Source organism: Falco biarmicus, chromosome 8, assembly GCF_023638135.1.
Source record: "Falco biarmicus isolate bFalBia1 chromosome 8, bFalBia1.pri, whole genome shotgun sequence".
NCBI lineage: Eukaryota > Metazoa > Chordata > Aves > Falconiformes > Falconidae > Falco > Falco biarmicus.
This window is the reverse complement of record NC_079295.1, coordinates 20,305,855-20,332,116: the sequence shown is the minus strand read 5'-3', so window position 1 is coordinate 20,332,116 and position 26,262 is coordinate 20,305,855. Positions and strand designations below refer to the sequence as shown.

The 26,262-nt window shown below is 36.2% G+C and overlaps 1 protein-coding gene across 5 annotated transcripts in view; it reads right to left on the bottom strand.

Moving 5' to 3' along the window:
- Window positions 1-26,262, bottom strand: part of GPR155 (G protein-coupled receptor 155) — a 30,284-nt gene that overhangs the window by 2,382 nt on the left and 1,640 nt on the right. For 2 of the 5 annotated variants that reach the window (XM_056350041.1, XM_056350036.1), the window contains exons 2-15: window positions 20,768-21,273; window positions 15,698-16,097; window positions 14,223-14,388; window positions 12,828-12,983; window positions 12,220-12,303; window positions 10,815-10,935; window positions 9,422-9,506; window positions 9,250-9,340; window positions 7,871-8,129; window positions 7,125-7,226; window positions 5,270-5,403; window positions 3,662-3,757; window positions 2,640-2,704; window positions 1,799-1,936 (exon numbers count right to left, since the gene is read on the bottom strand). In XM_056350041.1, the coding sequence (XP_056206016.1) occupies window positions 1,799-1,936; window positions 2,640-2,704; window positions 3,662-3,757; window positions 5,270-5,403; window positions 7,125-7,226; window positions 7,871-8,129; window positions 9,250-9,340; window positions 9,422-9,506; window positions 10,815-10,935; window positions 12,220-12,303; window positions 12,828-12,983; window positions 14,223-14,388; window positions 15,698-16,097; window positions 20,768-21,260 (2,390 nt within the window). In that variant the 5' untranslated portion in view covers window positions 21,261-21,273. Of the gene's footprint in view, window positions 1-1,798; window positions 1,937-2,639; window positions 2,705-3,661; window positions 3,758-5,269; window positions 5,404-7,124; window positions 7,227-7,870; window positions 8,130-9,249; window positions 9,341-9,421; window positions 9,507-10,814; window positions 10,936-12,219; window positions 12,304-12,827; window positions 12,984-14,222; window positions 14,389-15,697; window positions 16,098-20,767; window positions 21,274-22,072; window positions 25,966-25,995; window positions 26,107-26,262 lie in introns of those variants that run through there. The other 3 variants (XM_056350039.1, XM_056350038.1, XM_056350040.1) reach the window with 3 other exon arrangements.

The following is a 26,262-nucleotide window of genomic DNA, read 5'->3' as shown; positions in this document are numbered from 1 at the left end:
GTTGAGTGCAGCATGTCTGCAGCAACAAGGACTCAATCCGCACTTCAATTCCATTTTATAATTTCTTTACAGATTTAAGCAGACACTAACTGCTTACATACATTGTAAACAAAAACCATTTAACTTGCATATCCGGTTAAATATTTACCACACAGGCAGTACTAAGAATAAACAAAACGTTTACAACAAGACTAAACTAATTTTCTGTTACATATTTATGAGGCAATGCCACTAACATTTACTTAGTGGCCGTAAAAATACCATTCAGAAATTTACCTGCAGCAATGAATGTTTCTGGTTATCTAAAATCTGCTCTACGGAACCCAAGCGCAGGGTTTCTGAAGATGATTAACAGCTACACAAGACAGCAAAACACAAACTTCTTTCTCTATTTTTAAGTTAAAAGCAGCAGTAACACAGAGCAAGTGTTAACATCTATTAGCAGAGAAGCAAAAATTAAAATAAATAAAAATCCATGATTACAAGGTCTCAGTTACAGTATGTTCAAATCAAAGATGATAGGATCAAGTTAGATGAATATTTAAAATGAGAAGAGAAAAGCTTTCTTTTAACTCACAAGGAGAAATAAGACATGAAACTAGTTCCACACAAACATAACATTAAAACAATGAAGCAACAAATGTCAGATTTTGATGTGTTCTCAGGTGGATATATGATTAATAAAAAATCACAACACTCAACCAAATCAACAGCTCAAAGCCCAAGAAACCACAACAGCAATAGAGACACAGGAAACATAGCTGTAAAACTTGTCCCATTTCAGAACAAACATTTTCTGATATATCTTTTCTGTCTAGCATGAAAGAAGCAAGTCCTTGAACTGCCACAGTTCATTTTTCCTAAATGGATAACTTCATCACTTTATTTCTTATGGAATATTGCTGACTTCTGAGGAGACTGAATGAAATCATGATGCTGTTAAACCCAGCTCTGGAATCTGGTTTTGGACCATCTGATCATTAAAAGACCACCCCACCCCGTCAAACTAGTCCTACTTAAAAGCCCACATGACAAGACGAGTAGAAGTGTCCTGTTAGAACAATTCTTCATGTCTCCATTTCACACACTAAATATTTAAATAAAGGCAGAATCTTTTTCTTGCTCCTGCTACTTTGTCTGCATTTCCCTCCTCATCCACCTAAACATACCTGAATACATAATCCTTGATTTGGGCATCATAATTTGCCTCTGGAGGCTTTGCTCATCTCATAAAGTAAGGTTTAGACCTCACAAGAGGCATGAGCAAAGAAAATTGTATGAACTTAAAAGGTGTAAAGGTCCTAAAAACACTATTATCTCACAGACTGAGTAGCCTCTGAGTACACATGACACCAGTTGCCTCCTGTAAAAGCTATTTATCAGTAAACACATAGTCACATAAACAGCGACACCTTCTTAATCTCAAAACGAAGGGTCTCAAGTCTGACAAAACTCACAGGCACATGGACTCTACTACAGGCATTATTATACACATTTCTTCAGAAAGATTTTCTCTCCTGAACTCCAGCTAAATGCAAAAACTGGGGCAATGCCTTAATGGTATAAAACTTTTTGTAATTTATATAAAATCTAGATGAGATAATGTGACAATTTGCACCTCAGTGTTCCAGTGTGAGACTAGAAACAGTTACTGCTAAATTCTTAATCCTCACCTTGAGGTTTGAATAAATATGCCACAACAGGAATCACCCACAGACAGATAAAACTGCATTTCATGATTTCCAAAAGGTGAGCTATGACCTCTGTAACAGGTTATATGTGCAGGGAGGAACCTTACCTTCTGCCTTTGACAATACTTTTGACACAGTGATCTCTATGATAATGAACAAACTGTTGACAAGTCATCCTGATTTCCTCAGGTACAGAGGGATCTGTATGCCCTGCTGCTTCTCTTCCTCCCCAGAAAAATTCAAGTCTTAATAATAAAAAAAAATAATAAATTACAACCAGCAAATCAACCAGAGGCATTTTTAGGGAATCTGAAAAAAATGGAATGCAACTCATAGGAAGCTTATCACAACTGTTTTACTGGTTTGGTGCCCAGCACTTTATATACAATTTTCTGAATATACTTGTATGGCCTTTGAACACCGAGAGTTTTTATTCTAGGCTCAGGTGGAAGGGAAGACAGAGAGTAGTTGCAAGCCAGCTTTAGCTGCTGGATTCACACCACAGCCAGCTAGCTCTAAGTTAAAGATTGCTTTGTACAACTTGCACCTCCACAGTGAAAGTGTCCACTTGCATGAGGTTATGAAAACAGGACTTCAAACCAGTGATGACAGATCCTGGTTCAGCATTCACATCTAAGTTTTAATTTATCAGTTGCAATTGTTTCTGAACATTCACCATCTTGCTGATCCAACCCCATATGTCACCATCATTTGCCAAAGGTTTTGTCTATAGGGAGCCTGTGGGATCTTTGCCTTTGGGAGTGTCATTAGGACAGCAGCAAAAACTCATGCACAGTGAACTGCAATTAATTCTCCACAACTGGGAGAGAAAAGAAATTTGGAAGATCAAACAAATAGGAAATGAAATGCAATGGCACTGAACACTTAATACCCTTTAAAAATTATCATTAGTAAGTTTATAGGTGTAAGTACAAAGATTTTATTTACCTTCGCTTGAATGGTAGAATAATTAAATGCTTATCTAAGCCAAAAATACCAAAGCAAATAAAGCCCTGGAGGAAGAAAGACAGAAAAAGCAACATTAAGCAAAAACTTCGGTTTCTAAAGAACAGAAATAAAATGTTAAAAACTTATTGCCAAAACACACATGAAAAGCATCCCTGTTCTCTGGATATCATGCAGAATGCATTTTGTTTATGCTTTGGTACTTCATTTGGGCCTTAAAAAGAGATTAATACATAACAGTCATCAAAGAAACTCTTTAAGAAATTGTTCAATAAACCTAATGCTGTGACATGCCACCTGACACTTCAGAATAATTGGCTGTCCTTACATAGCCAGTTATTCAAATCTGTCTTTGTTAATGTCAAAAAAATAACTGACTTACTGCAATCTGAATGCTAGAATGCTCTCTAGCTGATTCATTTTTCTGTACTGCTTTTGTATCAAAACTACTATTGTTACTCAATACTGCAGTGCATCGGTATTGACACTGCCTGGCTTTCACCTCCATAGATAACAAAGCTACCGTGTGTCAGTTTGCACTGAAATAGGCTCTGTGCAGCTGGGACAATTATACCCCTAACCATCAGCTATTAGTTAATGGTGCCATAACTGAAACTGGAGTGATAATAAGTTAAAGCCTTACAGTGCAAGTATCCATGTCGCCATCTTACACTTACTTATTTATACTGGTGTAACTCCACAGAAGCGACACCAGTGAAGCTTTTTGGTACAAACAAGGCTAAAATCCTACTGTCAATTTCCACAGACATTTGGCATTCAGTTATCATTTGTACCTTTGGAAGTGTTCATGCACATAAAAGACATGCATTATGATAAGAAAGCTATCAAATTACAAAAAAAAAAAAAGCTGGACAAAAAGAGGCAAAACAACATAAGGAACTGGTGACTTAGGCATTGTTTGAGGACTTCAGCTTAAGAGTGTAACAGCATCTGCTGCAACAGCCACTAACAAAGTAATTTTCAGAACAAACATTGGTAAGTACCTGACCAAAATTAAACACAGCACAGAAGAACTGCAATTCCACATATAGCCTTCCAGGCTCTTGGTTGAACAGCCACCACAAGCAACTGGAAAGATTCTGTTAAGAAAAAAAACACAACAAAAAACAAAACCCACAAACCTGACTGTTAAAAATCAAAAGCACTTTCTTACCCTTCACATGCTAATAGATTCTTGCACGATTTTCACTGTTTTTATTTAACAAATTATTCAGATAAAGACAAACAAAAGGGAATAAATACCTTAAAGCACTATTTTAGTCAGGCTTAATGGTGGTGGTGGGGAGCATTTTTGTAAACAAAATAATACAAAACATACCAGTGTAGAGGTCCTGCCCCTTTACATGTTTACAAAAAGAACTTGCTTTAAGCATACTCAGGTATTCAGCCAGATATGCAGTATTTGTCTTTAGGCTTGTTTAGCTGAGACCAGTGCTTTCTATGTATTTTCTGCATAGTTAAGATTGCATGAAGCTGAAGCACATACCACTTCAGCTATTTAAGATGCCTGACAGAGGAAAAAACCTCCAAAGTTAACCCCTTTGGGTGTAAATGTTAATTCTTTAATGTAACTGGTCTCATTTCATAGCATCCATGTAATCATTCAGATACAACTAAAATAGAGGTTAACGTTTGGGACACCTCTTAAATATAGAGGATGTGAAAAAAAACCCCCATATTAGCATGGAATATTTGATACAGTAAATTTGAGAGAGGGAAACTTCCATGTTGTAATTTCAGAGAACCTGAAAAGCAACAGTAGTAGCTATTACACTACATAGTTCTGCCACACTGTCCTCCTTTGCAATATTACATATTTGTGCCCTAGTATTTCCCATTTCAAACAAAAATACTTCCTCCCAATTGTCATCCATTAGAAGCTCAACTTTGAGCATTACATTCAAACAGAGAGTGTTGTTTCTCATCTTTGTCACAGTTAAAAATTCAAATTATACCTCTAGTGCATTACATTCTGATACCTCACACTGTTACACTGGAGCAGCCACCTTCACAGCTAGGATCTCAATAACGATGCTTGGCAACACCAGCTTAGCTATGTTGCCTCCAAACCACCACTAAAAGTAACAAAACGGCATTTTGCCATTTCAAATAAAGTCTTACATTATTCTTCATTACTAAAGCACCTCAGAGAAATCCAAGATCCAAATATAAGCACGATCAAATGGAACAATTTTTGTACAGTCTCCTTCAGAAGTAGAATTCACTTTATATTTTTAATTGATTATTGTCTAGGGAAGGAGAAAAGCTCTTGAGAAAAATGAGAAGAGGGTCAGTAGTGATGAATTGATTACCAAATGATATAATTAATTTTTTTTCCCCCCTTCAGGGTTCTCCAGTGTGGCTTGCTTACTAAAGTCATCAATCTTAACTTGCCTTTTATTTATGATGTGACACAGAAAAATAAATTTTATGATATCCCTCTTTCAGTAAGGGACCAAAATAAAGCCTCTAATTTATTTAATGAATTGTTAATGAGTAACTGGAAGACTTTTACCGGACTGTCTATATAGCTTTCCTAAAAACCATTCCACCTCAATGAGTTAAATGACACAGGGAGAAAAAATATTTACAGCAAACAAGCCAACAATAAGTAGTAAGCACAGCAGCACATGTCTGGCCAGCTGTTTGTCTCCAGTCTGTAGAAGCTGTTCTTCCTGAGCCAACACACAGGTTTGAGCACTGCAATGACTCACACACTGATCAGCTGAAAAACAAACCACAATTTTTCATTAGGCTTCTGACTTACAACTCCATGAGCAAACTTGTTAATGTAACTTGCTGAGTTAAATTACCTTGTAAGTATCTGTACTGAAGTCACACGCACAAAATTTAATTATTAACTTTGACAATAACCTGCTCAGACATCTATTCTCAAATGAAACAGTTTGCATGTGCTCCTAAAATGAAGACATTTTTTGCAACAGAACTCTTCTTTCCAAGGTTTAATGCAAACTTCAGTTGCGGATAACATTTAGAAAACACTACTACAAGTATTGAAAAAGTAGCCATTTCGTACAATAGTTTTTAAACTAAGAATTGATTTCCACAATAAATATTTCAAATATACCATCAGCTCTAATGTTTTCACTCTATCTCTGTTGTTGAGCTCTAGATCAGACAATCAACCATATTTATTTCAGTTCTGTGACTGTATTTTTAACGTGGTGTATCAGAATACATTATAATCCTATCAATCAAAAGACCCAAACACACAGAGAATGGATGCTTCTCTTCCAGCTACAGAGTACTAAGGAATTATGAGTGTATCCTCCAGATGGCAGTGAAAAACTTCCTGTCAAAGACATACCTAAGAATTTGCACCAGATACCCTTCACAGCAGTTCAGTGGGGATAGTAGAAGGATTAGTAGTTACTGCAGCCAAAGTTACACAAGTACATCCATTACAACTTGCTTTTATGGATTTATAGTTTCAAAGTGTTCACTCAGCAGGTCAAAAAATTTTCCACTCAATCATAAGATATTTCCTACCTTATCTTTTGGGATAAGAAAATTAAACTGGCCTTCCTCTGTCATTGGAAGACATTCTTATGCTACTTGTCTGAATTACTTAATAGATACAATAGCAATAGGTGGAAAGCTAGGTTTTTGTGAGAGGAGACATAACTAAGTATGTTTCGGTGTGAAATATTTAGATTTGTTGAAAGTTATGCTGCATCCAAACAAAGCATAAGGATATGAACTCTTGTTAAGGATGCAAAAAACCAAGAAAAAGGTAATAGGAAAAAGAGAAAGGTTGCACTGCAGCTACTTTGATTATTGAAAGCAGTGTACGATGAGAATGGGCTAAGCATGCAGTTTTCCATCAGGTGCTTAACAGTCACTTTGATCCATTTTTTTTTCCTATTTCAGTGACTCCTCAGGCCCCCTTAGTCAATTTTCTCCATCTGTCTGCCCTAGACATGAATAGTACAGCACCATGGGCATTTAATCTGAAGTACTTGCTCCTCTAGTCTCATTCAGGTTTCTATCCAAAACCTGTGCATGATTACAACAAAGGCTTCAAAGGCCTTTTTAGAAGACACAAGATGTAAATATGAGAATGTAAAAAAGTGTGTTTAAGTTGAAAACTTCAGGCTAAGTAGGGCTATGCATCCGACTTCCCAGCACCCAAACAAGGCAATGATGAAGAGGTAAAGTCTGAATGCTCAGGACATGTTAAAGTAGTTTAGTGGTAAAAAAAACCAACCCAAAATGACTGTCCATCTTGAGTGCTGAAAGATTACTAATAATATCAGGCAGAAGAGAACAAACACCTAACATATTGCCTAATACTTTAATATAATATGAAATATAAGCTATCCAGGTAGAGCTGAGAGAACAGCCCAAACAGTTTCTTTATGAGAACACATATGAATGTTGTGGAAGAGTTTGTCGCATTAAAACAAGGAGACGCTACTGCTTTACCTGTTTCAATTGGAGGAACCTTGCTTTCAACAGCATTTGACACTGCTTTGCTCTCTCTAGCACAGGCCAATTCACCATTTGTCATTTGACAAGAACAGCAACCTATTAAGCGTATACAGTAACAGGTTAGCTTCCTACACTACCATAATTTATTTTCCAAGTATAACAATATATTCTATACAGTTTTAACTATTATGCTCAAAAATAACCCGAAAGGAGAAAGCAGGCTTAATTTTTCCAATTTCTGAGAGGGTAAATGTGTTACACTAATAATATATAGAAATATTTAACATAGCACTACCACCATGGAAGCAACACAAGTACTTCTAGCTAGAGGGAAAACATAGGAGAAGTGATCAAAAAGGCTACATACAAACAAGGGAGATTAGAAACACATTGAGTACCAATGCTAATGGCATATAATTCATTCTCAGAGAATGTGGGTAAACAATCAAAGATGCCTAACAGACTGCATTTATCACATCCTTATCAAGATACCACTACTTACATAAAACCCATACACATGCTTTTTTTCCTGTCCACTTCCCCCACACTTACAGTGATAACCACCAAACTTCTTAGAAACATAAACCTAAACCCTTGGTCAGTTATATCTAGGTTTTCTTCTGTCCTAGTGTAACACTTCAAGGTCTAAACAACTGTTCTTCCTAGGTCAGAATTAAATTTTGAATATTGTTTTATTGTATCCTGAGGCATTTATTCTTTTACATATCTGCTTTCTCCACCTCTTTCTGCAGATGGCTGTGCAGAGGATCCTGGAGATGGCTGTGCAGAGGATCCTGGAGATGGCTGTGCAGAGGATCCTGGAGATGGCTGGGGCATAGTGGCTGACACTCGATCCCCCTCACTCCCTTCCACTTCGGTACGTGGTGAATATGGGTTCAGTACCTCATAGTTTGACTCTTGCCTATTTCTGTTCATGCACATAAGTGAGATACCTGACATCAATATACTGATGAACAGGATCACTGCTGTGGTAATTATCTGTCAAGAGAGCAAAGAAAACACACTTAAATACAAAATAAAGGAAAATAGTTTGCATATATCTAACTTCTGTACTTTCCTAAATGTACTAACAAATGCACCTGAACAAGCAGAGTTTTCTGCATTTACTGCTGTTGCATCTTGTGGCCCTGAAACAGCAATCAGTACATGAGACTAACTAATTTTTCTTGCCTGAGTAACTCGGCTTTTTTGGGGGAGGGTTTTTTTTTTTTGGGGTGGTGTTTGTTATTTTTTTTAAGTGTGGACCCTTATCTCCCATGCAATTCAAAAACACCCCCTCATCACCATCTTTCCCCTCATGATAATTAGCGTTTCAGTTTAAGTTCTGTTCAGGTGCCTTTTAATTTCAAAGAGGAATGTGTTCTTGTTACCTTCTGGCACAGCTCTAATTCCCATGCTTTTGCCAAAGGGGAGCATCCTATTAATTAACTTCTCCTTCTAATCATCTGCCACCAATATCCAGAGTCCACTGAGGCTATTTAATACTTGTGAAAGCACCACATGAATAATCCTGAGAGACTCATTGCCTCTCTACCCATAAGAAAGACAGAGGGAAAACATGACAAATATCTACGCTTGTGCACTTTACATCCTCTGATAAGAGGAACTGTTTATTGGTAAAAAGAGTATTTCTTAAGGCACAGGGACTTTCAACCCATGAATGTGCAGGGAAGTCTCCCACATGGCAAGCAGTTACTGCTACACAGCTAATGTACATCCTATCCAAAAGCCATTAATTAACTATTGGATAGTAATAATGTTAGATAATTATTGAGTGAGACTACAAATTAGTCACCAGGAAAAGGGTTCTGAAATTCATTACCACTCCTAAGCCTCTTCTCTGAGAAGCTTACTCCATCTTTTTCTTAGTCATAGTTGCCTAAATGTGAAGGTCCTTGTTCAAACAAATCTTCCTAATGGTTCATTACAGAAATACATTTTTGTATCAATCTATAAGCATTCTATAATGATACTGTTATTATGGTAGTCTACTTCGGCTGAAAGCTACTTACATATGAAGCAAACAGAACACAAGTTTCTCAGTAATGTATTGGACATGGCAGAAGTCTGAAGTGACGAGGACAGAACATGTTCATACCTGGTATTTTCCATAGAAAAAGGCAGAGTCAATACTCCTGTTGTTGCATTCACCAACAATTAGTAAGATTCCCACCAAAAGCGTTGGGACTCTGAAAGAGCAAAATAGGAACAAAGTAATGTATTTAGCATGCTCCCACTAATTCTACAGGGAAACATCTGAATTAACTTACCCCCATCCAGCTATGATAATAAACCCAATGGGAATTTTTACTGTTTCTCTCTTCCTCAACAAAAACAAAGAGAAAGATAGAAAACCTAAAAAAAAAAAAAGAAAAAAAAAGCACCTTGTTTATTATTAAAAAAGGAACTGATATATAGTCTAGAAACTCTATGACGTGACCTGCTCAATAACTTATTCTTCTCAGACCTTCAGATAGTCCAAAATTTTATCTAGCTGTTTTCTGAGAAAGCAAAGTAGAAATACCTATTCTGTTAAAAAAATCATATTAATAAAAAAAACCTGAAGAAATTCCAGAACAGTTTATATTAAATTTCCACTTCTAAATGCTTAGAAAGGTTCACAAGCGTGTAAAAGATGTCATAAGAACACTTAAGACACAAGTAACTAATCTCTTAAAGTATCAACAGCAGTTGTTCTAGATTGATGCTTGTAAGTAACCAACACATAATGTTGTATTCCGTTATAACATTTCTTTAAAAACTGACTAGTCCTTTACAAAGTCAATGATACATTTAACAAAAAAGTTTTATGAATCTTTACATATCTAACTATATATAGGAGTATCTTCTGGATCTGCCTATTCTATTCACAACTCAGAAGTTCAGCAACATTCCCCATGCTGGAGCAAAGCTAGTATTTATGTTAGGGTGTACTAATCATAAGCTACCTATTTCAGCTAAACACAAATACAACTTACTTCACAAAACCACCACAGGAATGAAACCCTTAGACTTCTGGACTCAAGAACAGTACAAAAAGTCTCCTGAATACCCAAAGTCTCTTTTTTAATCATGTATGGTTCTCCAGGATTCTTGATGCATCTTTCAATTCTAACTACTTCAAGTAATCCCTTCATTAAACACCTATACCTGCAGAATACAGACAATGTTTTTAGAAATTACAATTGCCAGGGGAAAGAAATATTAAAGCTACTTTGGTATTTCCTTTTATTCCGTATCTCCTATTTCTTTAAGGCATAAAGTATCAACAACTACTTAATGTGGAATAATTAAAACCTCAAATTCTGCATTAATTACAAATCAATAAAATTTTGACTAGCTGAAGGGCAACCCACTATATTCATTCTACTTGTAATTGCTTCTGCCTTGAGAGCAAGTTCCTGTCTTCTGTTACAGGCTAGGAATGCTACTGTACCTAGCAAAGACAAACAAGACCTGCCCTAGGTATAAGCTTCCACTAGCAGAAGTACCTGACAGTGAGCCCTGTGTTGCTAGTGCTGCAGCTTGGCACAGCTTACAAGTATGCATATTTGTAGAACCACAAACAAGCAAAAGGAAAATTACTCTGAAGGATATAATAAAATTATTTCAGTGCATTAATCTTTTATTACAGTACCTAGGTTCTGCCTAGAAAAATCATACCTGTCCACAGGTAGGTGCTATAAAGCGAGCTGTAGAGGAATATGAATACTAGGATCTGCATGGTGATGTCTTTCTCTTTAACAATGAAATTCCATGCCACCATTCCAATGCAAGCAATAAACTGGAAAGAAAGGTAAAATGCCATCATTTAAACTAGGAAAGCAGGATGACAAGAAAAAACTGCACACAGTGTAATATAGCTACAATAAGCTTTGAAACCTCACCCCCAGATTCAGTGGAGTATGGTTTTATGAATTTGATAGTTCTCACACAGTAAAGCAGTGCAGCAGTAAATTCAGTATTACAGTTATGTCACCGACTGTGGTACCCTATTGTCAGGAAGGGGTTTTCAGACAGCAGTTATATAGCACAGATAAATGGCAGTAAGGAGAGTCAGAAAAAAATATGAATATCCATATACCTTATAATAAATAAATGTAAAGCTTTTGTTAAGTACAAAACATTTATCTGAAATTATCTGGACATGAAGCTGAGGTCAACAGATGTTTGTTCACCCAGTGATACTGTGTATCTGACAGTTTTAGTACGGAAGGAATCTGAAGGTAGGCTCAAATATTATGGGAACAGTAATATGGTAGTTCAAAAATTTTTTAAGATGGAAGCTAACTTTGCTGTTACAGACAAGAAACACCTGCAACTCTCATATGTGACTTTTTTCAAATATAACTCCACGATCAGACCTCAGAAGTTTACTTTTTTTGTTGTTTTTAAACTACAGAACACTTCAGAAAGCACTGCCACACAGATGCATTACAAGCACAGGCTGCTCTCACTGAATTTAACAGCAGTCATGCAGTTGACTTCAAGGGAAGGAGGAACATGTACTCTGTAGCTTTCTTTCAGTTTAAGTAACAACTAAATTTAATCCAGAGCTATTTGGCTTTGCCCTTCCCTAGCCACCAGCAACGTATTCCCACACCCCTTCCCTGCATCAGCACTGGCACCTGTCAAATGCCTTACCAAGCCACTTCACTGAGCTAAACCAGCACGGGGATTAATTTTCTATTTAGCTCCTTGAATCAGGTCACCATAGAGTCAAGCACACGCTACTGCTGATCCTGGCATTGCTGACTTCAGATTTGCATAAATTGATACAGAAGTGCGCTCAACAGTATTAAGCAGTACCTAAAAATGTATTTCAGAGGCCACCCTCCGTTCTGATTGCTTATAGTTCTGTTTGAGAACCATACTACCAGCATCAACTATCATTTTCTTCAGGGGTATATTTTAAGGCACAGAAATTGTTCAGACAAGTTGCACATTAGATTCCCCTGCCCTTCATAGATGGCTACAAAGATTCCACTGTAGAAACCAAACCTGTAAAAACATTAAGAATAAAAAAAACCAAACAAAAACCTCACACATCATTCTTCTTACTACTGACCTGAGCAACAAGTAGATTTGTTGTAATCATATGAGGAAGCTGTTTGTATTTCTTACTCAGAAGAACAACAATAAGAGACCAAGTCTGCAACATACAAAAAAGTTGAATTTAAGAGTAAAACAAAACCCGAAAAAACAAGGTGAGTATTCTGGTAGACTATGGTGAAATGAAATATGCAACAAATCTTGAAAAGATTTTCATTAACACTCATTGATACTTCATTAAATATTCACTGACATTTATGGACCTGAAGTTTGTACACAGTCTTCACTACTGTGATATCCAAGCACCTCACATGGCTTGATGTAATTATCCCCTGTGGTGCAAGCTAGTACTGTTATTCCCCCACACCCTGTTACTTAAAAAAAACCCAACAGTGAAAAGGACAAATTCTTAAGCCCTGCACTAGTGCTCTAATTCACTTACTATCTTTCTCTACAGTGCAGCTTCCCAGCTGACCCACTGCTAAATAAAGATTTTTAACTCCTTCCTCATCTTCCTGCAACAGGAAATGAGTCTCATCTTCTCATGGCTCAATGTGCTGCTTATGTACTTACACTACCTTGACACGAAAGCGTGCTTTTGTATTTCACTTCATCAACACCTACCAGAGAAATGAGGCTGACAATACTTATGTCAAAGCTAACATTTTGGAGTGCAGATGCCAGTGGGTTGGGGTCCATAGATGGAATGGTCAACAGCCATGCAGAAACATACATAATAGGCGCAGACACAAAAGTGCTTATCACCATGCCTGAGGTAATCTGCAGAACGTCAAACAGAAACAAGAACGGAGTTAATCAGCTCCGACGCTAAACTGCTTTCAGAAATACAACTGCTGGCAAAATTGTACCATTGAATTAAACATACCTAGACCTTTAACAAATCACTGACTTGTTTCTGTAACAATGTTACTTAGAATTTGAACCAGAAAGTATCCATTTTAAACATTCAAACTGAAAATCTTAACAAGCTTCTGAAATAATAGCATTAAAGAGTTCCCTACTGCAAATTCTAGAGCTTTTTCATGGGCGTCAAATACAAATACATGGGCGACACAAATATTCACACTGTAAATAAATAAGATGCAAATACTAATATGCACCAATTCATATTTGGTCAATATGAGAAGAAGTCATATATATTTACATTTAAGCGATTTCTGTTTTGGCTTCTCCTCATATTTCTGCTTTCTCGAATTTGCACAGTGATGCAAGTGTGAATTGTTACTAATACTACAGATCTCTGTTTTAAAGAGATTTCCTGAGTTTGTTGGGCACAAAATTCTATCTTGTAAGGTTTACTTTTAGTATCCTTTTTTTTCCTCTCTTTCTTTAAAAAAAAACAACTAAACAAACCAAAAATAGGTAACATTAAAAGCACTGGAAGTCAATAGAATGTTTGAATGTCATTTCAAATGGAAGAAAGGAAACATTTATAAAATACGTATTTTAAGTTGAAAAGATAAATGATACCCTCTACTACTAAAAAATGTAAAATATATTTCTATAGCACAATTTAACTGAAGGACAACATGACATCATCAGTTAAAGCCTATATTCTTCCATAAATTTTCAGCATTAAGCTAACACTGTTCTTACTAAAGCCAGTAAGATTATCTCTGTTTTTAATTACAAAAACAGTAGCTCAAAGGTCCTTGAAAAAAAACACCTAAACAAACCAACAAAACCAGAAAACTACAAATCCACAACAAAGATAAAATTCTTTAAAGTTATCCTAGTTCTTTCTACTAGAGTCATGAATAAGAAAAGTATGAGGACTTCTTTATGAACATGTACTATCAAGACATTCAAGACATTGGAAACAGTACTTTGCTTAATTTGTAATCTGAAATATAGTTTATATTTGAGACCTAGGGAGTACAAGTAAACTTAAGGAGTCTATACTACAGAAAAGCAAATTCATTAAGCCTACTTATTTAAGTATTTCATCAACACAGTTAAGCTCAAAGTTAGTACGTTTGGGAAAAACTAGCTACATACAATTCCTACTTCCATATTAAATTGACTTGCAAATATTGCGACACCAGGTGCTGCTGGAAAAACTCCATAAAGAAATGCATAGTTTGATAAACTGGTGTGGTTGACTACGCTGTCACTCTTGTCCAAGAGTTCCACCATTTCTCTACAGAGAAATGGCATCATAAGTCTGAAAAGAGAGGGGGAAAAAGTAATTAAAAAAAATAAATTACTCAAGCTATAGCAATAGACTATTCTTTACTCAGAAAATGATCCAAAAGGAAATGTAAGGCTTGTTTGAATATTACTTATGAAAAGCAAAATACTGACATCACTTTGAATGATTGCTTTTACTGTTACCATGACATTTACTAGTTGCCTAAAAATGTTATGCAGCTAGTTAAACCAAAACCCCATACACACACACACAGAAAAGGTAAAAATTACAACAAACTCCGGGATATAAGCACATTCTCTGATAGTACAGACATGTTCTTTGTATAAATCTCAGATTTAGAAAGGTAAAATATTAAAAAATATGCTCATTTTTCAACTGTTAAAGTAACAATAGGTATAAGCAGTCAGCAGCTTTGAAACTTAGACCACCTTTCTGCAAGCTGCCTGAAATATAACAAGGACTTGAGCTTAAGTATCCCATTCTGAAGGTTTTTGCTAGCAAAAAAACCCTGCATCAAAGCTATTTTGTTTGCCTTTAGCAATACCCCAGATCTCACATAGACTCACTATGTAAGCCTTACCCAGGCTGATTACACAAACCCACCAGTAAAGCAAAGTGGTAATACTAAAAAAGATTTTTCATGTTCTTACAAAATTTGTTATTGAGCTGGTTTACAAACTAGGTCTTTAAGTTTACTAGTTAGTTGTACCGATATTCAAATGCACCTTCAAATTTTACAGTATAAACTTAATCACCAAACAATTGTTCTATTATGTTAATTGTAGCTCTGTAGCAAATAAAATATATAGTGTAGCAGTAAGGGAAGATAATGATGGTATAAGTTCTAAATACAACTTGTCATCTATTCATGGTTAAAAGTCTGACAGTTCAAGAGTGTAAAGCAATCATTTTTAAGTTCTTCCAATATAGCAGTTTCAAAGATTTATAGACAAAGAAAACCAACTAATTTAGAGATGTATTGTGTAATCCTAAGAAAATACAAATACTATTCAAATAATGCTTAAACTCACCTTGTCTAACTACTTCACTAGGAATTTTAATTTAAGCTAGTAATTCCCCAAACACCCAATTTGTGACAGATGGCCTGCAGGGAGTCCATGAAGCCGTAACACTGTGGTCTGCTAAACTTCCTTTAAAAGTTAACAGTTGTATACTATCAAAGAGCTTAGGAAGCACTCACCCAAAATACTGGAAGTGAAACATACTATAATGACCATGATAGAAAAGCCACCTGACCAGTACAATCAGAGCTTAAAATGTCTAGAGAAAAAAATTATAAAAGTACATAAATTATACTTACAGTTTAGCTGTGATGAGAAGGATCAGTGCAACAAACATACCCTTTGTCAGTCTTTTTGTTTGTCCCACCATAGTTAGTCCAAGGTAAAAAAGTGCAGAGCCAGAAAATGAACTGCCCAGACCATCAAGGAAGTTTTCAAGGTATTCGGGAATTTTCTGGCCAAGAATAAAGTTTGAGGCAATTCCTATGAAGACCATGAATACAATTGGGTTCTGCAAAACTCGAAGGAGTGCTAGGCCCACTATTTTGATTTTGCTCTGTGACACAATGCGATTATCCCTCCACTTCTGGATTTCACAGAAGATAAACCCCAGAGGGTTTAGCATCATAAGAGATATTGGAGCCACTAGGTAAATGTACTGGAGATATTCTGGGTAAGTGGTTTGATATAAAGCTTCAACTAGAAGACAGGAAATGAAAAGTGATGAGTGAACATTTCAGTACAAAAATACATTAATATTGAAATTAAATGTTGTTGTCTGAAAATTAGAGAAAAATTATTTCATTAACCTTCAGAAATAACTGCATTTACAATCAACATAAGATGATGTAGTAAGAGAAGTATGCCAATCACCATCAGGCCACAGTCATCTAACAAACACACTAAAGACCAAAGGTTAACTATCCAACACTATTTAATGATTCTATGAATATTCAACATTTATATTAAAAGAAAAGGAAAGAAAACAACATAACAATCCCATGTGCCCTTTGAGTCATCCCAAATGCTGAAAAAAATGCGGTTTTTTTTCTGAATTGCTTTTCCTCCACAGAAACACAAGAGTTGTGGAGAATTAAATGCACCTTTGCAGGACACAAGTGAGACTAAGATGAGGAGCAACATTCCAGAATTTAACCAGTTTTCAGCAGGTAAGTAGCCTGTGAACCTTCTACACAGATTCAACACAACACAGCAAAGCACCAAGCAAATTAAAAAAATATATTATCACATAATTATTACTTGATTCTCTGGGACTACTCAGGACAAGTCATCACTGTAGTTCTGGTCCCTCAAGGAATTTTAAACCATCAGTGTTTGTTTTCATTGCTACTACCATACTCTGAGTTAAAGTAGAAGTGCTGCTTCTTTCAAGTTTGGGCTAACAACACTTCAAAAACCATGAAAAAGAATCTGGAAAGATACAAAAGATTCCATTCTAAGGTCAACTGAAAAAACCCTAATACTTTTAAAGTAGGGTGTTAGCTTTTACCTGCCTTATAATGTTATTTCAAATAATTTTCAAAGATATACAAAGTGATGCTTTCCATTTTAGCTTCTCCTACCCTAGTTAGAACGAAACACATTCTTCCCCAGGCAGAAGCATCTTAACATGCAGGTGCAATTCTACTTGCATTACAAGGAATACTACAAAAAGGAAGCACTATTGCATAAATAGACCTTTCTATGGGATAAGAGCGCTCCAAGTACCAAATGAAATTTAAGATCACTAAGCTGCCAACTGTTGGAGGTATTTCCATTTCCCCATGTACTAAACCTGTTCTTTTCTGAAAAAGTTTTCCCTCATGTCTATGTTTTTCAAAATCCAAAAGATTTATACCTTCAAATTATTTAAGCATCTGGAATGACAGGATCTACTAAGTGCTGAATCAGCACTTACTATAAACAGTCTCCTCTTTAGATTGAATAAACTATCTCAATTAGTTTAGTTCCTTTTCTTATATATTGGAAATTATGGTGCTTTCCCTCTTACAGGACATGATTAAAGTATGTATACATGGGCCACCTGTTCTAAAATCCTGAATAAACCACTGAACAGAACTAACAAGTTTATGGTTAGTTACTGCAGTTAACATGCCAGTTTTAAACAAATATATTCTGATAAATAAATCCACTTTAAACATGCTGGACACTTTATGTAAGTAAATTTTTTTCTAAACCCTAAAACCTTAGTGTGATGGTTTTATGCTGCTTTATACAAAATGCCCATTTTAATGAAACACAACTCAAGTCACATGTAAAAAATGCCTGAGTAAAAAAATGTAATAAATCAATATTTTTTGGCAAGTTGAAACGGTATACTTATCAATATATCAAGATCTGTTAGTACTTCAACTGATGTATGAAGTCACAATGGTTTTTTTTGGGTAGTGAAAAGTGGAACCATTGTAGATTACTGAGTGAAAAAAAAAAGAAATCACTCTTAAGGAATTATTAAAACAGTGAAAATAATCCACAACTTCCACCTCTGATGAAAATTTTTATTTAAATCAGGGTCTCTGCTTGCTGATCATAACAAAAAGTTGAAATCAAAGATATCTTAATATTTTTTTTAAAAAATCAATTCTTCACATCCCAGCTGCCCAAAATTACATATACATCACACACCAGTTTTTCATGCTTAATACAATTAGCACCATTAAAGTCGTGGTAACTGAGCCATCACCACACCACACTTCTGCTACACCTATGCTTTAACAATACAGCACCAGGGAGTAGATGAAGCTGTTCTGTCAGAGTTCTCTCATCTCATCCACTAATAAAACCAAACAGACAAAGCTTTCTATCATAGTAATTCTATCTACATCAGGGTGCCAGCAAGCCTCTACAGCAGTTGTTTTTCACTCTAATATGTAGTGTAGAACTGTCATAAGTGATTAGAGAAAAACAGAGTAGTGATCTTTGAAAATGTAGCCTGCATTTTGATTTTCCTATGTGCAAATCTTTGTTAAACAGCAAAAAAATAGCATAGTGGTTACTAAAGAAATTACATGGGATGAAAACTCAGGGCGGTTTTTTATTTACTTAGGAGTTCAACCTACTTTTTAAAATACTGTTATTAGAATTCACAGATTTGTCGATAGTGATTTTTTTTCCTTTACAAATGTCAAGTGAGGCAGCCTTTAAAAATATATTTCCATTAAAAGATCAAGTTTTGCTCAAAACACTACCTATCACCATACATGAAAGTTGTAAGCAAGGTGTTCTTTGTTGCCTAGTCCTGCAAACACTTCACAGAAGCCACTAACAGTAAAAAGATTGCACACATGACAGCATGAACCAAACACTGGTGGAAGTTTGGGGATGGGAGAAGGGAAAGGACAGAAAAGAAAACAAAAAGCTCTAAGAAAAAAACAACCCTTAAGCGCCTACAGTGTTACTGTTGGGTTAAGTATTCCAGTAAAGCTCTTAATGAACTAAGTGTTGCAAATTTGGCCAAAATGTACACTGAAAAAATAAGATTCATATCTTACAAATCACAAAATACTTGAAGAAAAATGTAATCTGACAAGAAAATAATTCAAAGTAGAAAGAATGTTTTAAGGATACAATGGAAATATGTTGAGACAACCTTAAAATGGAAAAAAAAGAAAACCTCTAACTGCCATTTTAATCCAGTACCAAGAAACAAAGACATAATTCTCACAGCCCTATTTATGCTATGCTTCTGGTTTCTCTCAAAAACTAAATCTCAGGAGATTCAACTGAGGGAAACAGGGTATTTTCATCTGAGGAAGAGAAAGTTTACAATTGCTTTTGTCTACAGTTTACATGTATCCAGCAAATTTGAAGTAAGAAAGAAAAAGTCAAGATTCTCTTGAACATGCTGCCCTGGAATAGGGAGAAAGAAACTGCCAACTCCTCAAGCAGTCTAAAATACAGAGCTACTTTATACATATAATCTGGAATTGCATGTTTAAGCTTCTCTTTTGTAATTTTATGCTCGATTCTGTCATCAAATATCTTGCTTTTGGCTTTGCTAGCACAAAAATGCTTTTTTTTTTTGTTATTAACCTTGTCTAGATGATAAGGGTGATCTGAAGAGAATTTGAGAGTCACAGAGTATGTTCTCTTCAGGGAGTAGCAAACAAACAAAACAGTTCAAGCATCCTCTTCAAATGCTTCCACTCGAGGTGTGTTTTGAAGATCCTGATACCTGCAGTGTTCTTTCCCACACCAGCCACATGGGTCAGCCTGGGAAGAGGCACCACTGAAAGCTACGCTGGCACAGAAAAGCCTCCCAGGACAGGTAAAAAGCACCACAATTCAGACAGTAGCAGGTAGGAGAAGCCTGCTACAACTCCAGATCACTTTCAAAGTATCACAGTACACATGGCTAAAAACATTTAACATATCATTAAGAAAACCTATATAAAGGAAAAAAAAAATCTTGCTTATCAAAAGGGAAGAAAATAACAGTCTTGCAGATTGGGATAAAATTAAGTTTAATAACTGATGTTGCTTGGAATTCAGAATATAGGCTTACAAGAACAAGAGTACACAGTTATACAAGTTATACTCTGAATGCCTCTTTATGCTTTGTTTCTTTTTTAGCTCCACTAGATCAGCGGTTAGTTACACGTCCTGAGAATGGCACCATAGCCGCATAAAATTCCGATTTGATACAAACAAATGCAAGTTACCACAAATCACGCAGCAATCTTGCTTTTAAAAGACTGACTTGTTTGAAGACTATATTCTAAAGCATGTCTGCTGGTCACAATAGAACAAAGATAATGGGATAAAACACAATTGACTATATAAATTATGTAAAGTAGCACAAAAATCAGAAGTTTCTTCAGAACAGATTCAAAGTTTGTCATACACACTTCACAACCAGTAGGCACCAACGTTATGGCTAGAAGTTTTCTTTGACCTAAACCAAGAAGTAATGCCAAATCAGTAAAAAACCCACTACAGCTATTTCAGAGGCCACAGGTACAGGCTCATACTTTGCAAAGCAAGAAATTTTGGTCTTAATGGCAACTCTGGCAACTTCCCATAAGGAAAAGTGCCTGCAGTAAGTGTAAGGTGATTTACAACAATTTTGAATTTTTATTCCTTTTTTTTTTTAAATCTAGTTTACTTAAATATACCAAGATGTACAGACAATGGTAGCTGGATTGTTTACAATTCTGTTTCGTTCATACCAGCTGACAGTTTTCTTCCCTTACTAAAAAGTACAAGGTCTGAGGTCAAGAAATGTGACTTGGGAAATAACTTCAATAGCTTATAACTTCAGTTCAGAAGTCAATTTCAAAGTATGGAAAAAAAAAAGCAAACATGTCTAGGACACTGAAAAATAATTTTAAAGAAGAAAGCATACTTACCGATTGGATATCCCAGTGCAAAGTCATTGCTTTGTGTAGCAAAAATAGGGAACAAACCTGCTTTGCTAAATCGATTCTCAGGATTGGCTACCAATAATGTTAAAACACAGACTAAGAAAAACACAGCAGCTTTCGCAACTAAAATACTGTACAGGAAGGACCAATTCACATCAGAAAAGTTAAGTACCACCATGTTTTTGAACAGTAGAGCTGGGAGTGCAAAACGGGACACAAAATTTCCGAGTCCTTTGGCCTGAGTTGATGTGATAATGTTGGCTCTTCCAGCTATGTAGCCACAAAGAATTATTCCAAAGCACTCTAACAGGGCTGGGAAAAGCCTGCTTATTGACATAGAAGGAGTACCGCTGGTGTTATTGAGTCCAACTTGTCCAGGCAAAGAAACAGACATATTGGCTGAAGATGAGAGGTTCTTTGCATTGAAGTCTGAATAGCTATCCATTTCCTTTGACCACCTCTTCCAAAAAAGGAACATGAAATGATCTCATCTGTCAAAGAAACATAAAGTATTTATTTATTAACTTCCAAAACTGTGTTTGTAAATGTTTATGGTATTAGGCTTGCTGACAGAAGAGTTTACAAGTGCATTACATATAAATAATGAGACAAATAGCAAGTAGCTAAAGAGAAACAACTCTGAGAAAGAAGAATGCTGAAAAATCATTCCATACATCTTTTTCTCACTAGTCCACACATGCAACAAGACAACTGATAAGAGGCTAAAAATCCACAAAGAAATTTGAGGGTAACACTGAAATATTAAAACTAAACATAGATTGAGCATCCAAAAAGCAAAAAATCTGTTGGAAGGAAAGGAAATACAACAAGGATTATTTTGTTATTATTCTAAATATTAATTATTAAACATTAATTAATTAAATTAATAATTATTAAACAGCATTTAAAATAAATTACAACCCTTCAGCACTTTCCAGTCATTGTTTCAGAAAACAGCAATTACTAAATTCTCAGCATATATTCCCCGGTTTCCTGGACTATCATTACAAGCCTATTTATTTCTAACAGAAAAGCACAAGACTCTTTACAGACTCACCAGCAGCTTGAAACCTTCCTCAACTCCTCAGCTCACTGTCAATTCCCAACTACAATTCTCACATACTCTTTGTTTTCAATGCTCAAATTTTTAGTTTTCTTTTCTAAGTCCTTTTGTTCACCCCAGGATATCTTGTCTCAGTCCTCCCTAAATCATGTCCTACTTGGTTCTTTTTCCTTCACAATAAAAATACACTTTAAACCCTCAATATTAAAATCCCATCTTTGACTTACCTTTAACTACTGCTGTTCACCTCAGCTTCCACATGCTCAGTTTTATGCATGCTCAGGAGTCTCCCTTTACCTGCATATTTAGATCTTATTTAATCCAGGTTCTTCTCCTGAAACAACTCTTACCAAAATCCCGAGAGGCCAAAACCTCCTTAAACTCTAAGAACTGGTGTTTCATCTTCACCCCTTGTGACCATCACACACCTTTATCATAATCATCCTCTTCTTGAAATTTTGCCTTTCCCATATCTGTAATTCCAGCACCTCCTAATTGTCCTCCCACCTCTACTTGTTCCTATAACATTTACATGGGAGGATCTCTCTAAATTTCTGTGGGTGCTAATAGGGCTCCTTCCTTATTCTGCTATTGTCTCCCTACGTGCTCTGCCTGTGTATTTTCATAAGCACTTATTCAATTATAAACAGATGACTCACAGATCTCTCTTTCTAATCCACACTTAGCATCTGTTAAAACTATTATTTCAGCCTGTCTCCAAGATCTCTTTTGTGAATATCCTGCTGTCAATTCAAGTCAAATGAGCCTGAAACTGTCCTCTTATTCTCCCAAAAAAGATGTTCCTCAGTTATGCTGTGCCATGTAACTATTTTGCTAAAGGCAAGCCACAAAGGTTACAAAATCCTCTAATTTTGTGGGAAATGCAAACCTACTGAACTCGCATTCATTGATAACTGTTGAAAGGAAAATCTTCATAGTCTATCAGTATCAGTTCTTTTTTTGTACATTCTTCTACAGACTCATTCTACACACATCAAAATCCCCTTGCTTTCATATTCTTTTACAGTATAAATTTATACCTTCTTAATCTATTACAGAATAACAAGAAGAACAGCCTTTATAAGAACTGAGCACCAGGCAAGGAAGATAAATTTGACCAAGAATCATAGCTTGTCCACTCTGGCACAAAAACACTTGGCAGGGCCCTCTCTACCTTCAAGAAAGATTTAGAGATCAAATCATCAGATCACCCTTCAAGCCTGTACCTTGCTTTGTGCAACTTTGACCTCTCCCAATGTTTCAGTATCACATGCTAATGATGCACTTTCCAGTTAGCAAGGGATCGACATATGACACAGTGGCCAATGATCTAATTCATTATGCAACTGCTTACCCATATTCCTACATACAATTCTTCAGGCCCGTAACAGTATACATTTGATTAAGTATTTATGTCTAACAGATACATCCTGTGACTCCTGATCTTCGCTTGTTACCAGTGATGCCCTTTGAAAGGGCTGACTATAACATAGCAGGTTCTATCTGCAAGTAGACATGTAAAGTCTGCAAATCAGAGAATAGAGTGGACATCAAACACAAATATTAATTGGTCAACAGCAAGGTCTTGCCAAACAAACACAGCTTTGGTAATACAGCTCCAAAATATGTGCAGCCCATTAGCTAACTCTATACATAAAATTTTGACATGAGTAAATCCTAAAGTACTCTGGATTTAAAGGAAATCAAGGCAACTTACCCACTTTCTAGAGACAGAAACTAAGTCAAGACCAACCTGATTTGCCTTAAGCCATTTAACATATCAGTGGCAAAGCTGAGATTTTCAATTCCCAAACCAGTGCTTTGTACAGCACACCTGTGCAAATCAATTGGTTTAAGAATCTTCCTATCCTCTTTGTATCCTATCCGTAGGGAATCGAGAACTCCTAACACTCAGGTAAATAAGCAAGTAAACCAAGTCAGAACAAGGGTGAGAACTTGTATGCTCTATTTCACATCCTTGCATCCAGCATACACTTATTCACATGTAGCATAAACTCTTTGACTCATGACATTTATTTATGCCTGAGGCTTTTAGTAAGCACTCCTACAATGCTGGTGTTACAATTTATCTGGACTGAGCAGCTGCATCACCCAAATCTGTCAAGTAGCTTTGGCTCTCTCTTCTCCCAAGTAAAATGAGACTCACTCCAGTAGGACTTATTTTAAACGTATTTTTCTTATGTTATAGATGATATGATCACCTAGATGTATTTGAACAAGGAGCTCAAAGCATTATCTACTACAGAACGATGGAAAAACTTGCAATAAATAAAGCAAACAATAAACCATTTCTTCCAGCAGCAAACCTTAAGGAAGTTGTTGGGATTTGCAAAATGCCCAAAAGAGGATCAGAGACATTTCCAACATTGAATTCTTGAAAGAAGCCAGCTACATTCTACACTAGCTGCAAGGTGAAAAGCAGGTTTCTGGCATAGCTCCACCTCAAATTTTTCAAGCTTGCAGCACTGCAGACAGGTAAGGCTCTTGGCAATGCAACATGTTCAACCTACTCAGTGCTCTGCTGAAGTATATTTTTTTTTTCAGCAATAAGATAAACATGAAGCTTTTTAAACCAAACGCAACATTTGTTCTGTAGCGGAAATCTATTCTGGCTGTATCTATCCCTAGGTTCTACCATTTCTTCTCATCCCCTGTACCTTCCTATCCAAGGTATCTTTTTTACCATGTCAATACTAATGACAAAATTTATTTTCTGATATTCTTACTCACAAAAGCTATACTCTACATAGAGTTATATAGTGGGAAGGACTGTATCACTATAACATCTCCTTCCTCTCTTTCTCTCCTGAAGAGTGGTTTAAGCTATCCAGGCTTTTTGCTTGCACAGACTAAGCCTGCACTGGCAAGTCTATCATAATAGGTACACAAGCCCATACTTTTAAACCAAAATTATGCCTAAATTAAACACTTCTCTTCCCTCTGTAGTAAAATTATTTCTCCTCATAAAATCACTACAAAATACAGAAATGCCCTTGTCCCCAGTTTATAATTCAGGAGTTAAATAAATATGCAGAAGACTGACTCTTTAGTTGTAGCAGTCAGTAGCATGTGCGAAATCCTGTATCTTCCTTACTAGATCAAAACCAACATGGATATACACCCACACATCCTTCAGTCATCTTTTGTAAAGTGCCACAAATACTCCTGCAGCCTTCCTTTAGGCTATCTTCACCTTAAACTTCATTACAAGGGACACTGTAAAGTCAGTCTGGTCTGATTTTGGTGAACCACCTGAGTTTCAAAGAGAGAAACTACATCACAGTAAAAGCTGCTACTGGCACTCCTCAGGTGGCTTTGAGTGTGGATCATCTCTTCAGCTCCAGGGATGCACACATCCCAAAACATTCACATTTAACACAGATTACCTATTGCATAGCAGTAGGTATTTTCCAGAAGTGCAAGCTCTTGCACAGCATGCTGCTTAACACAGTGAATACATCTCTCAGTCCCTTTTGCTCTATAGGATACATGCATTTACGTTACTGTTATGAGATTATGTAATGACTAATCTCACATTTAACATTCAGCCTTATCACACCTGGGGCTTCACTCACACTAACATCTCACAGGAGCAAAAATGTCTTCGATTCACAGTTCTTAATGAAATCAAAGACACTGATCTGATGCAAAAACAAAATCTTACATATTCTACACAGAAACTCATCTCTTCTTACAGTAGATGTAACAAATCAGCTACTGAAATGACACTAAAATAAGGAAATATAACCGCTCCAAAGGAAAGCACTTAGCTTTGACTCCATAGGACATAGTCCCTTCAGGGACTGAGGATTGAGATTGAATCCTTCAAAACTCAGCCGCAGCTGCATTGTTGGGAACTGCAGGCCAATAAAGACAAAGCTTTTAGGAATAACACTGTTTTATCTGCTGACGATTGTGTCAAGCATAGCTGCTTGCAGCCAGACTGTCAGTTTCCATTTGTAAGGAAGGACAGTACAGCTAGCCCAAGAGGAAGCCTGGTATGAAGACCAACATTAGACAAAGAGCAAGGAACAACTGCTGTTTACAAATCCCTTGAAACAAACTGGAGCACTGATATTTGCCCACTTCTCTTGTAGGTTGTCAATATTTGTAAAGTGTTAAAACTTACCAGACCAGAAACTCAATTCTCCAGCAGCTGTGATTTAAGCAACATCAGGTTCTTCTCTGAGTACTGAAATAGAGCAGTTGCCTCTTTTTCCAGCAGGAAAATCCCTTTCATCTTTTTTAATGAAAGTCAAAGACAATATGACAGAATAGAAGAGACGAGCTCAATGTGAATCCTCTCTGGTCTCTCACTCTCAAGCTTTCAGTGGATAATCACTCTCAGGACAGTCCTGGTGACACTGGCAAGGCTGTGCACATTGTTTGTAAATTA